This window comes from Emydura macquarii, unplaced genomic scaffold, assembly GCF_026122565.2.
Source record: "Emydura macquarii macquarii isolate MOO-44397 ecotype Brisbane River unplaced genomic scaffold, CSIRO-AGI_Emac_v2 contig_1692, whole genome shotgun sequence".
Lineage (NCBI taxonomy): Eukaryota > Metazoa > Chordata > Testudines > Chelidae > Emydura > Emydura macquarii.
This window is the reverse complement of record NW_027131829.1, coordinates 1,106,443-1,121,763: the sequence shown is the minus strand read 5'-3', so window position 1 is coordinate 1,121,763 and position 15,321 is coordinate 1,106,443. Positions and strand designations below refer to the sequence as shown.

General features: G+C 47.4%; 1 protein-coding gene across 2 annotated transcripts in view; it reads left to right on the top strand.

Annotated features, from left to right (window-relative positions):
- EFTUD2 (elongation factor Tu GTP binding domain containing 2) overlaps window positions 1-15,321 on the top strand; it is a 35,288-nt gene that overhangs the window by 3,832 nt on the left and 16,135 nt on the right. For both annotated transcript variants that reach the window (XM_067556232.1, XM_067556233.1), the window contains exons 5-11: window positions 4,133-4,208; window positions 7,962-8,027; window positions 8,300-8,335; window positions 10,568-10,658; window positions 12,153-12,235; window positions 12,741-12,907; window positions 13,846-13,970. In XM_067556232.1, the coding sequence (XP_067412333.1) occupies window positions 4,133-4,208; window positions 7,962-8,027; window positions 8,300-8,335; window positions 10,568-10,658; window positions 12,153-12,235; window positions 12,741-12,907; window positions 13,846-13,970 (644 nt within the window). The remainder of the gene's footprint in view (window positions 1-4,132; window positions 4,209-7,961; window positions 8,028-8,299; window positions 8,336-10,567; window positions 10,659-12,152; window positions 12,236-12,740; window positions 12,908-13,845; window positions 13,971-15,321) is intronic.

The following is a 15,321-nucleotide window of genomic DNA, read 5'->3' as shown; positions in this document are numbered from 1 at the left end:
TGGCAGATAGCTAACGTAGCACTGATTTTTAAAAAAAGCTCCAGAGGCAATCCTGGCAATTACGGGCTGGTAAGCGTAACTTCAGTACCAGGCAAACTGGTTGAAACTATAGTAAAGAACAGAATTATCAGATCCATAAATGAACATGATATGTTGGTGAAACATCAACACAGGTTTTGTAAAGGGAAATCATGCCTCACCAATCTACTAGAGCTCTTTGAGGGTGACAGCAAACATGTGGACAAAGGTAATTCAGTGGATATAGTGTACAGGTCCCTGACCAAAGGCTCTTCTGCAAATTAAGCAGTCATGGGATAAGAGGGAAGTTCCTTTCATGGATCAGTAATTAGTTGAAAGATAGGAAACAAAGGGTAGGAATAAACAGTCAGTTTTCATAGTGGAAAGGAGTAAGTAGTAGGGTCCCCCAAAGACCCGTACTGGCACCAGTGCTGTTCAACATATTCATAAATGATCTGGAAAAAGGGATAACCAATGAGGTGGCAAAGTTTGCAGATGATACAAAACTACTCAAGATAATTAAATTCAAAGCAGACGGTGAAGAGTTACAAAGAGATCTCACAAAACGGGGTAACTGGGCAACAAGATGGCAGATGAAATTTAATGGTCATAAATGCAAAGTAATGGACATTGGAAAACATAATTCCAACTATACATACAAAATGATGAGGTCTAAATTAGCTGTTACCACTCAAGAAAGAGATCTTGAGGTTACTGTGGATAGTTCTCTGAAAACATCTACCAGTGTGCAGCAGTACTCAGGTAACAGAATGTTAGGAACCATTAGAAAAGGGATAGATAAGACAGAAAATATCATCATGCCACTATATAAATGCATGGTACCCCACACCTTGACTGCTGCATGCAGTTCTCATCTCACCCTCTCAAAAAAGATATATTAGAACTGGAAAAGTAGAGAGAGGGGCAAGAGGTATGGAACCGCTTCCATGGAAGGAGAGATTAAAAAGACTGATTATTCAGCTTGGAAAAGAGACAAGTAAGGGGAGGATATGATAGAGGTCTATACCAGTGTTTCTCAACCTCTTAAATAGCAAGTACCCCCTAACTTCTGATAATTTTAATAAGTACCCAACACTCAATGTTCCACTCTGAGAAATACAATCTTTTTCCCCTTTACCACTGGACGACTGTATTTCTCGTAAAGCAGGAGAGTTCTGCAGTGCCGTGTGGCTGTGGCAGATCACAAAACCCCCTGCTGTTTTTCCCCTCCTTCCTTCTCCCCTTCCTCCATAGAGGAGCAAAGGTCAACGCCAGCCAGTCACTATGGCCTGGTGGCAGGGTCACCTGGTGTTCTCCTCACACAGGCGGGAACTTGTGAGGTCTGAGCAGGCACTAGTGGCCCACCAGAGTGGATAGCAGCGCTATCCCTAGGGGGGTGCGGGCCTGGGGCAAATCAGACTGTGTGGGCCCCTCTTAAGATTTTTATAGTGGTAAAATCTGGGGCTATCATAGTTGTCAATTTAATTGCTCAGCTAGAGCAGTGAAATTGACAAGTTAGCCTGGGGGTAGAGCCCAGCTCCAGGACTGGGCAAGCCGCTGGGCTCCCCGCCTGGCTTTCTGGACACCGGGTTTTGAGCCAGGGAGGGGAGCTGCCACCTGGGCAAGTTGCAGATGGCTGCCGCCTGGCTGCCAGCCTGGGAGGTGGGCGACAGCCACCTGCTCTGAGCTGGGGCGGAGGAGGCTTCTGCGCAGGCTGGGACACGGGGATGTGAGTAGGTGACAGGCAGCTGCTGCCCATCTTCAAGCCAGGGTGTGGGAGGCTGTCTCTCGGTTCAGAGCCGGGGCACGGGTGGCAGTCACCCAGCTGTAAACCCAGCTCGCAAGGCACAAGAGGCTGCCACTGGGCTCCCACCTGGGAGCTGGGACCGGGCGGGATGTGTGCGTTTGCTGCCCAGCTTCCCAAAAAGCCAGCAGCTGCCACCCAAGCCGACGGCTGCTGCCTGGCGTTCCAAGAAGCTGGCAGCTGCCGCCCAGCTTCCCAGGACTGGGGCGGCTGCCATCTACCTCCCAGCTGGGAGCTGGGACCGGGCGGGAAGTGGGCGGCTGCCACCTGGCTTCCCCAGAAATCGGCAGCTGCCACCTGCCTCCCTTCACTGGGTTTTTCACTGCGTACCCTCTGCTTGTGTCTTGCGTACCCCTGGAATACGCGTACCACAGGTTGAGAAACTATGTTTATACAATCATGAATGGTGTGGAAAAAGTGAATAGGGAAGTGTTATTTACCCCTTCACATAACCCACAAACCAGGGGTCACCCTATGAAACAAATAGGCAGCAGGTTTAAAACAAACATAAGGAAGTACTTCTTCACACAACACAAAGTCAATCCATTGCACTTGCTGCTCGGGGATTTTGTGCAGGCCAAAAATACAACTGGGTTCAAAAAAGAACTAGATAAGTTCATGGAAGATAGGTCAGTCAGTGGCTATTAGCCAAGATGGGCAGGCGCACACACCCGTGCTCTGGGTGTCCCTATACTTCTGACTACTAGAAGCTGCACGACAAGGAATGGATCATTCAATAAATTGCCATGTTCTGTCACTCCCGCTGAAGCATCTGGCACCAGCCATTGTCAGAAGACCCAGATACTAGGCTAGAAGGGTCATTGTCCATTTTTATGTTCTATGGCTCCTCTCTGAACCCTCTCCAATTTATCAGCATCCTTCTGGAATTGTCCAGAACTGGACACCTATTCCAGCAGCAGTTGCACCAGTGCCAAATACAAAGGTAATATCTCTCTGCTCTTTCCCAAGATTCTCCTGTTTATACATCCAGGGATCACATTAGCTCTTTTGGCCACAGCGTCACACTGGGTTTCATGTTCAGCAAATTATCCACCATGACCCCTATGTTCTTTTCAGAATCACTGTTTCCCAGGATAGAGTAACCCAGCCTGAAAGTATGGCCTCCATTCTGTGTTCCTAGATGTATAACTTTACATTTGGCCATATAAAAATGCATATTTTTTGCTTGCGTCCATCTCACCAAATGATCCAGATCGCTCTGTATCAATGATTTAGTCTATTCTTTATTTACCGCTTCTCCAATCTCTGTCACCTGCAAACTTTTTTAGTGCATATTTTGTTTTCAGATGGGTTGTTAAATTAGCATAGGGCAAAGAACTGATCCCTCCAGGACACCTTTAGAAAAGCACATGCTCAATCATGATTCCCCACTTAAAGTTAGATTTTGAGACCTGTCACTTAGTCAGTTTTTATTTCATTTAATATGTGCCATGTTGATCTTGTATCATTTTAGTTACTTAAACAAAATGTCATGCAGTACAAAGTCAGATGTGTTACTGAAATGATCAACATTATTACCTTTATCAACTGAACTTGATACTTGTTTGAAGGGATTATAAATTAATTTGACAATAAGTATTTTCCATAAATCCATATTGATTGGCATTAATTATATTAATCTCTTTTAATTATTTCTTGAGTCCTATATCAACCATTCTATTATCTTGTCAAGGTGACAGGTTTCTATAATTAACTGAGTCATCTTGTTTACCCTTTTTAAATGTTGGCACAACGTTAGCTTTCTTTCAGTCCTTTAGAACTTCTCCCAGTGTTCCAAGAGTTATTGAAAATCAACATTAACGGTCCAGAGAGCTTCTTGGCTTGCTCTTTCAAAACTCTTGGATGCAAGTTCTCTGGAGCTGTTGATTTAAAAATTTCTAGCTTTAGTAACTGTTGTTTCGCATCCTCCTTAGTTACTGTTGGAATGGAAAGTGTATCATTTTCATATGATATAAATACATCATCTATTTTTCCCCAAGTACAGAATAGAAATATTTATTGAACACTTCCACCTTTTCAGTGTTGTTATTGACAGTTCTACCATTTCATCTAGTAGTGGACCAATACCATTGGTCCAATACTTAATCTCTGTGGCTCAGCTTCCGTTTGTACAGTGAGGATAATGCTTACCTACCTGGCAGGGTGCTAGGAGAATTTGAATGTTGTTGTAAAGCACTTCAAGACCCTGGGATGAAAGGTGTAATTGAAGTGCCAGGTCTTACTGGGTGATCCTGGACTGTGGGCAGAATAGAAGCAGCTAATAGTTATTTGTCTCTTCCCTTTCTCTAGTTTTCTGGCAGATCTGATGGACAACTCTGAGCTGATTCGGAATGTGACCCTGTGCGGGCATCTCCACCATGGCAAGGTAGAATGAATACAGGGCGGTGCCTAGCTGAGGACGGAGGGTGTCTTCTGCATTGATGAATCAGCTGGTGCTATTGAAGGATAGCAGTGCATTTATGCAGAGACATGCCTTGCTAATAGTGCTGATGTGCAGAGCTCACTAGCTCACACTGGTGACTGGTTTTTGATTAAGAGGCCAAGCTGATTGTGGTAGTCTCTCAGTGGTTAAACTAGCAAGCCGGAAGCCAGTTTATGCATTCTGTTCTGTGTTCTCTAGCTAATGCATGTGTGGTTAGAGAACTCTGCTTTAAGAAGTAATGTGTGTGCATGAGCTCAGGAGTGTTAGATAGTATATGTCAGTAAAATATGTAGATAAATCTAGCAGATTGGGGGAGAGGGGAGAAATACACTAAGCACTGCCTTGTCAAGGGTCTGCTCTGCTGTGATGCCTACAAAACCAGGCCTGCTCCTCATGGCTAGGGAGCTGCCGAAGTGTGACAGTCCCTCTTCTCCTTCTTCCTTTGCTCTCACTAACTCCTCCATTTTTCCCTCTACCCCCAATTAATAATTAGAAGAGAAAAACCCACATGTAACTAGCCAAGTTGTGTCAGTTCTTCCCAGTGTTCAGCTACTTCTATGTTCATAGAATCATAGAATATTAGAGTTGGAAGGGACCTCAGGAGGTCATCTAGTCCAACCCCCTGCTCAAAGCAGGACTAATCTCTGCTATATCATCCCAACCAGGGCTTTGTCAAGCCGCAGCTTAAAAACCTCTAAGGATGGAGATTCCACCACCTCCCTAGGTAACCCATTCCAGTGCTTCACCACCCTCCTAGTAAAAAACTTTTTCCTAATGTCCAACCTAGACCTCCCTCCCTGCAACTTGAGACCGTTGCTCCTTGTTCTGTCATCTGCCACCACCGAGAACAGCCTAGCCCCATCCTCCCTAGAACCCCCTTTCAGGTAGTTAAAGGCCGCTATCAAATCCCCCTCACTCTTCTCTTTTGCAGACTAAACAAGCCCAGTTCCCTCAGCCTCTCCTCATAAGTCCTGTGCTCCAGCCCCCTAATCATTTTTGTTGCCCTCCGCTGGACTCTCTCCAACTTGTCCACATCCTTTTTGTATTGGGGGGCCCAAAACTGGACACAATATTCTAAATGCGGCCTCACCAATGCCGAATAGAGGGGAATAATCACTTCCCGTGACCTGCTAGCAATGCCCCTCCTAATGCAGCCCAATATGCCATTGGCCTTCTTGACAACCAGGGCACACTGCTGACTCATATCCAGCTTTTTATCCACTGTTACCCCCAGGTCCTTTTCTGCAGAGCTGCTGCCCAGCTCGTCGGTCCCCAGTCTATAGCTGTGCATGGGATTCTTTCTTCCTAAGTGGAGGACTCTGCACTTTTCTTTGTTGAACCTCATTAGATTTCTTTTGGCCCAATCCTCCAGTTTGTTTAGGTCACTCTGTATCCTATCCCTACCTTGCAGGGTATCTACCACTCCCCCCAGCTTAGTGTCGTCCGCAAACTTGCTGAGGGTGCAATCTACCCCATCCTCCAGATCATTAATAAAGATGTTGAACAAAACCGGCCCCAGGACCGACCCCTGGGGAACTCTGCTTGTGACCGGTTGCCAGCTAGACATGGAGCCATTGATCACTACTCGTTGAGCCCTATGCTCTAGCCAGTTCACTATCCATTTTATAGTCCATTCATCCAACCCATACTTCTTTAACTTGCTGATAAGAATACTGTGAGAAACCGTATCAAAAGCTTTGCTAAAGTCAAGGTATATCACATCCACCGCCTTCCCCACATCCACAGAACCAGTCACCTCATCATAGAAAGCAATCAGGTTGGTCAGGCATGACTTTCCCTTGGTGAATCCGTGTTGACTGTTCCTGATCACCTTCCTCTCTTCCAAGTGCCTTAAAATGGATTCCTTAAGGACCTGCTCCATGATCTTTCCAGGGATTGAGGTGAGGCTGACCGGTCTGTAGTTCCCCGGATCCTCTTTCCTCCCTTTTTTGAAGATGGGCACTATATTAGCTTTTTTCCAGTCGTCAGGGACCTCCCCTGTTGCCACGAGCTTTCAAAGATAATAGCCAATGGCTCTGAAATCACCTCAGCCAACTCCCTCAGCACCCTCGGGTGCATTGCATCCGGCCCCATGGACTTATGAATGTCCAATCCTTCTAAATAGTCTTGAACCTGTTCCTTCAGCACTGCGGGATGTTTGCCTCCTTCCCATTCTGTGCCACCCAGTACAGCAGTCTGGGAGCTGATCTTGTCTGTGAAGACAGAGGCAAAAAAGGCATTGAGTACCTCAGCTTTCTCCACATCCTCCGTCACTAGGTCGCCTCCCTCTTTCTTTAAGGGGCCTACACTTTCCCGAATCTTCCTCTTGTTGGCAATATGCCTGTAGAAACCCTTTTTGTTCCCCTTCACGTCCCTTGCTAGCTGCAACTCCAATTGTGCTTTGGCCTTCCTCATTTCATTCCTGCATGTTCGAGCAGTGTTTTTATAATCCTCCCTAGTCATCTGACCAAGCTTCCACTTCTTGTAAGCTTCTTTTTTGCGTTTAAGTTCGCCAAGGACATCTTTGTTAAGCCAAGCTGGACGCCTACCATATTTGCTATTCTTTCTGCACATCGGGATGGTTTGCTCTTGTGCCCTCAATAAGGTTTCTTTAAAATACAGCCAGCTCCCTTGGGTTCCTTTCCCCCTCATATTAGCCTCCCAGGGAATCCTGCCCATCAGTTCCCTGAGGGAATCAAAGTCCGCTTTTCTGAAGTCCATGGTCCGTATCCTGCTGTTCCCCTTTCTTCCTTTCATCAGGATCCTGAACTCGACCATCTCATGGTCACTGCTGCCTAGGTTGCCACCCACTTCTACTTCCCCTACCAAATCTTCCCTGTTTGTGAGCAGCAGGTCAAGAGAAGCACGGCCCCTAGTTGGTTGCTCCAGCACTTGCACCAGGAAATTGTCAGCGACACTCTCCAAAAACTTCCTGGATTGTTTGTGCTCTGCTGTATTGCTCTTCCAGCAGATGTCAGGGTGATTGAAGTCTCCCATGAGAATCAGGCCCTGTGAACTGGAAACTTTCCCCAGTTGAGTAAAGAAAGCCTCATCTACCTCATCCTCCTGGTCTGGTGGTCTGTAACAGACACCCACCACGACATCACGCTTATTGTTCTTGCTTCTAAGCTTAACCCAGAGACACTCAACTGACTTATCTCCAGTTTCATACTGGAGCTCAGAGCAGTCATAGTGCTCTCTTACATACAGTGCAACTCCTCCCCCTTTCGCCCCTGCCTGTCCTTCCTGAACAGTTTATACCCATCCATGACAGCGCTCCAATCGTGAGAGTTATTCCACCAAGTCTCAGTTATTCCAATCATGTTCTGTCTTTGTTCCCGACCCTTCATCTTGTGTGTGTGCTTAGATTGGAAGCCCTTCAGGGCTCGATTATCTCTTATTTCTGTTTGTGCTGGTACCAAACAGTCGGGTCCCTATCCTGAGTGGGCCCATTAAGTGCTTCCCTAATAAAACTGTAGTAATGATCTGTCAGTTGATTCCCTTTATCACTGCTCTGATAGTGTTAGTCCCATGAGATATTGCTATCACAGTGAGACTCCAATTAACATACAGTTAGCCACCAGCTCTGCTCCCTCCCACCTCTCTGGCTAAAATAACAAAGATTTGATGGCCCATCTATATCTGTTTATCAGCCATAAGGTTACCTTGTGTTTTCTTGCCTTTTGATATTTTCAGACTTGTTTTGTGGATTGCCTGATAGAGCAGACGCACCCGGAGATCAGGAAGCGCTACGATCAGGACGTAAGTGGCATTTTAGTATGCTCTAATCTTTTGGAATGACAGGAGGGAAAAGGGTGCTCATATTCAAATAGAGAGATTCTGTTCAGGAGGGAGAATGCAATCTAAAGGTTAGAGCAGGGAACTGGAAACCTGGATTCTGTTCTTAGCTCTGCCATCTATTTGCTGTGTTAGCTATGTGTGCATAGCCATGCTTCCTATTTCAAACTTGAAGATGTTTTATATACAAATGTCTTGTTTCATGATCTGACCCTGAGAACTCTCTGTTTCTGCAGCTTTGCTACACTGACATACTGTTCACGGAGCAAGAGGTAAGTGCACCTTGTAGGATAGGCACTAAATCTGGCAAACTGCCCTCAAGCAGCAGAAAGACATGAACAAATAAGTTCTTCCCTCTGACGTATCATTCACAATGCTTCCCTGTGTGTGACCTGCTGTGTCCTGCACGCTGGGAGGAAAGTTCATTTTGACTCATCCCCAGTTGATCAGTGAACCCGGGATCTTACTGCTTCAAGCAATGACAAGCATACCAGATCTATCTTCCTTCCATTACTCTTGCCTCCCTGTATAAAACCTTAATAGTCAAGTTTAATTAAATGCACAAATCTAAGCTGATACATTCTTTACTGAAGCTGCCCACCTGCGGCAATCTAGTCAATTGTCCTTGTAGCTGAAACAGCCAAGAGTTTCTGATGCTGAGGCAAACATGACAAATGAAATGTTCTGAAAGGGCCGTTTGGTAAGTGTAAAATTGATGATGGACATATTATTAGAATGGAAGGCCAGTGAATTCCTAAGAGCGTGTATCAAGAAATGCCAATGTGCATTCAGCAATCACATGGTAACCAGAAACTTCAGTGGTGCAATAAGGTCAGACAGACAGACAGACTGAATAGCCAACCACATCACCTTAAGAATCTCGCTGGACATTGATCCATGTGGCTCTCGTCCTGCAAGGAGGCTATGTCCCTTTGGGATTTGCCATGCTGACGGTTACAAAGTTAAAACCTTTTAATTTTTGAGGTTGTCCCAGTGGCAGGAGTGGCATCTGTGAAGGGAAGGCGCGGGGCAGATGTTATTCACTGCTGTGGCAGTTGAGGGTTGAACTCTGAGATCAAAATAAACAGATTGGGCATATTGGGCTGCATCGGTGGCGTACCGTGGGTCTCTGGCACATGGGAGCCATACTTACATTGTGCCTCCCCCCTCCCCCCCAATCTACAGGTCCGTGTCCCGCTCTCCCCCCACTGTAGGGGCTGCCCGGTGTTGTGGGGGCATGACAGGCTCTGGTCGCTGTGGCTCCCTCCTTGCGCCCAGTGCAGGGGCAGAGGAGCCGGGAGGACACCCTGACTGCCTGCGACGGGGTGGGGTGGCTCCTCTGAGGAGAGTCTTGCTGCTGCCCCTCCCCAGGCCGGCACCCAGGGGCATACCGCTTCTCCCCCTTCTGCTCTCCTCCCTCGGTACTCCACTGGGCTGCATTAATAGGAGCATTGTCAGCGGATGGAGGGAAGTGATTATTCCCCTCTACTTGGCACTGGTCAGGCCACATCTGGAATACTGTGTCCAGTTTTGGGCCCCCCACTACAGAAAGGATGTGGACAAATTGGAGCGAGTCCAGCGGAAAGCAACGGAAATGATTAGGGGGCTAGAGCACATGACTTATGAGGAGAGGCTGGGGGAATTGGCCTTGTTTAATCTGCTGAAGAGAAAAGTGAGGGGGGATTTAATAGCAGCCTTCAACTACCTGAAGGGGGTTCCAGGGAGGATGGAGCTAGGCTGTTCTCAGTGGTAGTACATGGAGCAATGGTCTCAAGTTGCAGTGTGGGAGGTCTAGGTTGGCTATTAGGAAAACTTTTTCACTAGGAGGGTGGTGAAGCACTGGAATGGGTTACCTAGGGAGGTGGTGGAATCTCCATCCTTAGAGGTTTTTTAGGCCTGGTTGGGATGATTTAGTTGGGGCTGGTCCTGCTTTGAGCAGGGGGTTGGACTAGATACCTCCTGAGGTCCTTTCCAACCCTAAACTTCTGTGATTCCATTTTTCATAAATCTTGGGCTTTCTGGGGTCTGAACTTTTAGACTGGGATCTTTGGTTATATTTTGAAAAAACTCTGTCATGCTGATTAAATGTTGCTGCAGGGTCGTGTCTGGGTCTGTTCTGTCAACTTCTTGTTTCCAGCCCCGCACTGTTTCTTTACATTGCATATGGGCAGAGCTCACGTGTCAGGGCATGACTTGATGGCGGCAGTGGGAAGGGAGGCAAAACGAATTTATTCTCCCATCTGCAGCATTGCAGTACTAGCTGAGTGCAGTATTCAGGAGATTTCGCCTTCCTCGGGAGAACTGGGTATTGGCTACTGCTCGAGCAAGTTTACTGGGGTGTCTGGATCGCCAGCCCAATCCTGTATGGTAGGAGATGGGACACTGGGCTGGATGAGCAATTTCCTATGTCTTGTCTGATGAATTCTCCTTCCCTGGCTGACTACCACTTCCTCCAGTCACATGCACTCTAATTTATCTGCTAATCCTGACTTCATTTCTTTCAGAGGGGTGTTGGAATCAAGAGCACCCCGGTGACTGTTGTTCTACCAGACACCAAGGGGAAATCCTTTCTCTTCAACGTCATGGACACGCCAGGTGTGTTGCGCTGATCCAGACACTAATAAATTTGTGGGCTTAATGCTGGCAATCCTGCCTTGTGAGTTAGTCTCAGTGAAGCTAGTGGTGCTATCGGTGTGAGTAAGAAATGCACATTTAAGTAAAGGCTTCCACACATCGGTCCCAGTTCGTAAAACATAGATCTTCTGAAAAATGGTGCGTAGACATGAATGGATTATTAAAAATATAAACCACTGTCTCCCAATGGAGGGCCTTAGAGGGGCTTTTCACCTAAGGCACGGTGGGCTTTTGCAGTTTACATTTTCTCAAATCAAACGTCTCTTTCAATCTCACAGGCCAGTTATTCAGTTTAGACTTTATAAAGTGCAACAACATTCTAAAAAGCTTCCTTTCAAAACTGATCTCGTGGGATTTCCTGTTTACTCTTAGTAATTCCATTCCAGCCCTGCAACTGAGCTTCACATCTGAACTCCCAGCTGGCTGTTTTCTGCTTCTGAAATCACCACCAGCGATAGAGAGATTTTGCAGCTAGAATTTAGCTGGTAGTTTTGTTTCTGATGCTCAAGGCAGCATTGACTTCAGCTCATGCTCTCTTAGCTGGGCTGGTTCCGCCCACACTGAGAACATTGCTCTCTCACTTTCTGAGACAAGATGATCACAATGGCCTCTTACAGCCTTGGAATCTATGAAGCTTGTTTGCCTTTCAGTTGAGGCAGCAGGTGTGACTCAAACAAATGGGAAGTAGATGTGGTGCCAGATTTTCAAGGTCACAGCACCTACATTTGGGCCAGATTTTTCCAAAGTGCCATTGTGAGACTTGCAGTCAGATTTTCAGAAGAACTTGGTGCCTGCCATCCTGAGCTCTTTGGAAAATGTGGCTCCGTTGGGCAAGCAAGTGAAATGCATTCATTCCTACTCTAACCAGAGCCACACATCTTGTTACATATGGCGTAACTAGACTACACGGGACTGGAAACTGACACAGCGCATTACAAAATAACTGTCCCATTGTGTCCAAAGAGCTTTCAGTCTGAGCCAAGGAGAGGCAAGCACAAGACACCAGAGGAGGGAGGAGGGCTTTGTAGGGATTGTGTTGGTTACTGGCCTGCTCTGCTCCTTAACCTAGTTCATGCCCCTTTCTGAAAATACACCTGTAATTGCCACCTTTCCTCGGGCGTTTACACACAGCTTGGGGGGTATCGTCACAGTTGCAAACGGCTGATTATTAAAAACCACATTATTAGCATGCTGTAGTTTCAAAAATCGGCATTGGACAGTGTGGAAGGTCCTTATACATGATGCTGGCAACAGGGCCCTGGCCCGTTTAACTGAGGTGCGTACTGCAAGGCAAAGGAACAACGTTCTCACCCCTTCCCGCTGGGGTGGAAGCTTGTGACCAATATCAGGATGCCACAGCTGCTGAAAGGGGCAGTTAGGAATGCACTGACCCAAGCGTGGTCAACACTCCCTTCTGTGAACGGTGCTCATGGTGATCTTTGTTTTGTTTTGAAGGCCATGTGAACTTTTCTGATGAGGTCACTGCCGGCCTTCGTATTTCAGACGGAGTTGTGCTTTTCATTGACGCAGCCGAGGGGGTAAGTGTTAGCCTCTTCTACTTCCTGTGCATGGATTTCCGAATCTCTTGGGTTCCTTGATCCTGACTTAAATCCAGCTGAAGCAATCCGTAGAGTTCATTTGCTGCTGGTGATGGGGCTCTGTGAAGGGTGGGTTTAGAAGGGGTAGCATTTTCTAGCCATTGAAGCAGAGAGTCTTGGCTCCAGGGTTCCATTCCCAGGTCTGACACTGATGCACTGTGACTTTGGACTACTCGCTTAACTACTTTGTTCCTCCATTTTCCCCCATATCTAAAAAGAGAGGATTATTTATATCAGAGGTGTTGGAAGGGGTGCTCAAAGGAATGCTGTTGGGTTAAACAAATACTTCTAAAATTCAAATTATTAGCAGATCACTGGTGGCTGAGCCTAGACTTTTCTACAGCTGCAGGCCAGGTGACCAAGGTCACTGCTTTCTCTGTCACGCCCCATGTAGCATGTTATCCAGGGTTTTAGCTGTTCCATTAATGCTCCTTGTTTTCCGCAGGTTATGCTGAACACGGAGCGGCTGATCAAGCACGCAGTGCAGGAGAGGCTGGCAGTGACCGTGTGCATTAATAAGATAGATCGGCTGATCTTGGAGCTGAAGCTTCCCCCTACGGATGCCTATTACAAACTCCGACACATAGTAGATGAGGTCAATGGCTTGATCAGGTACAGATTTGAGAGGGGTGGGCACTGGAGCATGGTATCCCTAGTCCTTTTTGGAGTCTGTATTTGGGCATCGCGCATGCTAAAATCACAACTATAAGTCATTACAGATGCACGTCCTGGATCTGTCTCCACCCATAGAAAGTATGTGTACTAGACACGTAACTTGGCGTGGATTTGTTCACTTAACAGACATTTGTTGGAGAGCATTTCATTGCCTTAGTGTGTGCATGTAATATTTTTTGGGGTAGGGGGAAGCCCCGGCCTTTCTCTTGTTTTTGACAGGGCCAACCTGTCCCCAGTGGATGTCCTCAAAATGGTAGGAGGCCCTACTTAATTTTTTAGAGTCTGGGCTGAGATTTTCAAAGCTGACCAAGGGATTTGGGTGCCCAGTTCCCATTAAAAAGTAATGGGACTTGGTCATCCCAATCTGCTAAGTCCCCTGTAAAGTATTGCTGTCTCTAAAGCATCCCTGTGAGAGGCTGTGCCCTGAGTGAAGTGGCGCCCTTCTTGCACCAAGCAGTGGGGAGGAGTTACTGCCCGCTGGTTTAACAGGCACCTGGGTCTCTACCATGCCTAACAGCACTGGGAGTTGAGAGTTGGGATAATAGCATGTTGAAAATTCATGGTTTCATTTTATTCCATCCCTGCTTTGTTTGTCCTGTGTTGGTCTCTCTCCTTAATTGGCCAAAAGTTTTTTTTCTTCTCCTTTTGTTTCATATGTTTGAAAAAAAGAAAACACTAGTTAATTAAACTGCAAAACCCCTGTGGGGGGTGAGAGAGAGAGAGCACGCGAGCCAATTAACCCTAGAACATGACTCCTCAGCATTAGGCATTTCTGGGCCTGGTTCACTGAGCGCGTCTCCCTCTCTTTATAGCTCCAGTCGCTGCTCCATCTCCCTGTAGAGTTATGCTGTACATAAAAGCTCTCTCTGTTTCAGCATGTATTCCACTGACGAGAACCTGATCCTCTCCCCTCTTCTGGGGAACGTCTGCTTCTCCAGTTCCCAGTACAGCATCTGCTTCACGCTGGGCTCCTTTGCAAAAATTTATGCCGACACATTTGGTAAGACTCAGCCAAAAACCAAGCACACACCAACATCTCAAGTCCCATTAATTTCTGTGGAGCCCTTTCAAGTACTTATAGCTGCCCAGGGCTCTGCTGGCTTGTGTACGCACTTATATGCTAGCATGTGCACTCAGAAACCTGTGGGGAGCTGAGAGTTAGCGCAGAGCCCACTTGTGGGTATTTCTCACCTGCCACTTTCTAGTTGTTGAGGGAACAGGAATCCTGTGAGAAACGTTGGATAATTCTTTACCTTGTAAATATTGGAATGGTTGGAAGCCACTATACGGTACGTGCATCTGTCGCTGTTCTACATAGAGGGTTGCACGTGTGTTGCGCTCTGCGTGGGCTAACAAAATGGTTCAGAGCTGAAAGGATTAAGCATCTTTCAGCATTTCCATGAGGAAAGCCCTGTTCTCTGGAGCTGAGACTCAGCTGCATCCAGGCTGAAGCTTGGCCCTGCGGGTCTTGCCCTCCTGTTGCCCCTGGATCTTTTTTATGTAACTGTCTGTCCTGGCTGTGGTTTGATGCCAGCCGTAAGCAATCTGCTTTCCAAGGGCAGGCAGGAAGAGAATAGCCCTGTGCTCTCAGCTGTAGCCCAGCCAGCTGGAAGTTGGCAAGTCCCATGGCAGGAGTGTCCCGAGGCGTGGCAGGTGTAGTGACCTTGGGCTCTGCGGCGCAAGCAGCTGGCCCAACTTCAGGGGGACGTGACGAGCAGCCTTTGTTGCGAGATCAGGGGCTGACATGCCCATGCACTCATAAGTCTGAAGGAATAAGCAAGAGTCCTCCCTGCAGTGTGGCATGCTTTGGCGCCTGGTCTGAAGTTTTCCCAGCTCTCGGGCTACTTTAGCATGCGGGCAGCTGTTGGTAAGGCACGCGAATGGACTGTGCTCTTAGTGGAAGAGACGTGGCGTGAGTGGGTGCTGTGAGCTGTCACTGATGTCTTATCGCTTGTAAATTCAGCATGACTTGAAATCTAGCCCTGCATTCCCACCTGGGCCTGAGCCTGGGAGGAAGGGCGTTCACATATGGGCTTAGTACAAGAGCGGAGGGGAAGGGACGCTCAGAGATGCTCTAGGCAGAAAGTATTTGTAGTGAGCCTGGATGGCAGGTGGAGCTCGTGCTGTGCCAGCTGCCCTCCAGTGCTGAGGTTGAGATGTTGAGTCCTGGAGCCAGTGCGGGAAGCGAGAGGTCAGCTCTCTTTTCAGCCATGGTTTTTGAGAGCGTTCCAGTGTTCCTCAGGAGTAGTGAACAAAATCCCTTGGCCCAGACTGACCCCCTGGTCAGCAGACTGGCCACAGACACTGCACTCCCCTCTCGCCCAGGCGTGCTTTCCCACGGTAGGGCTCAG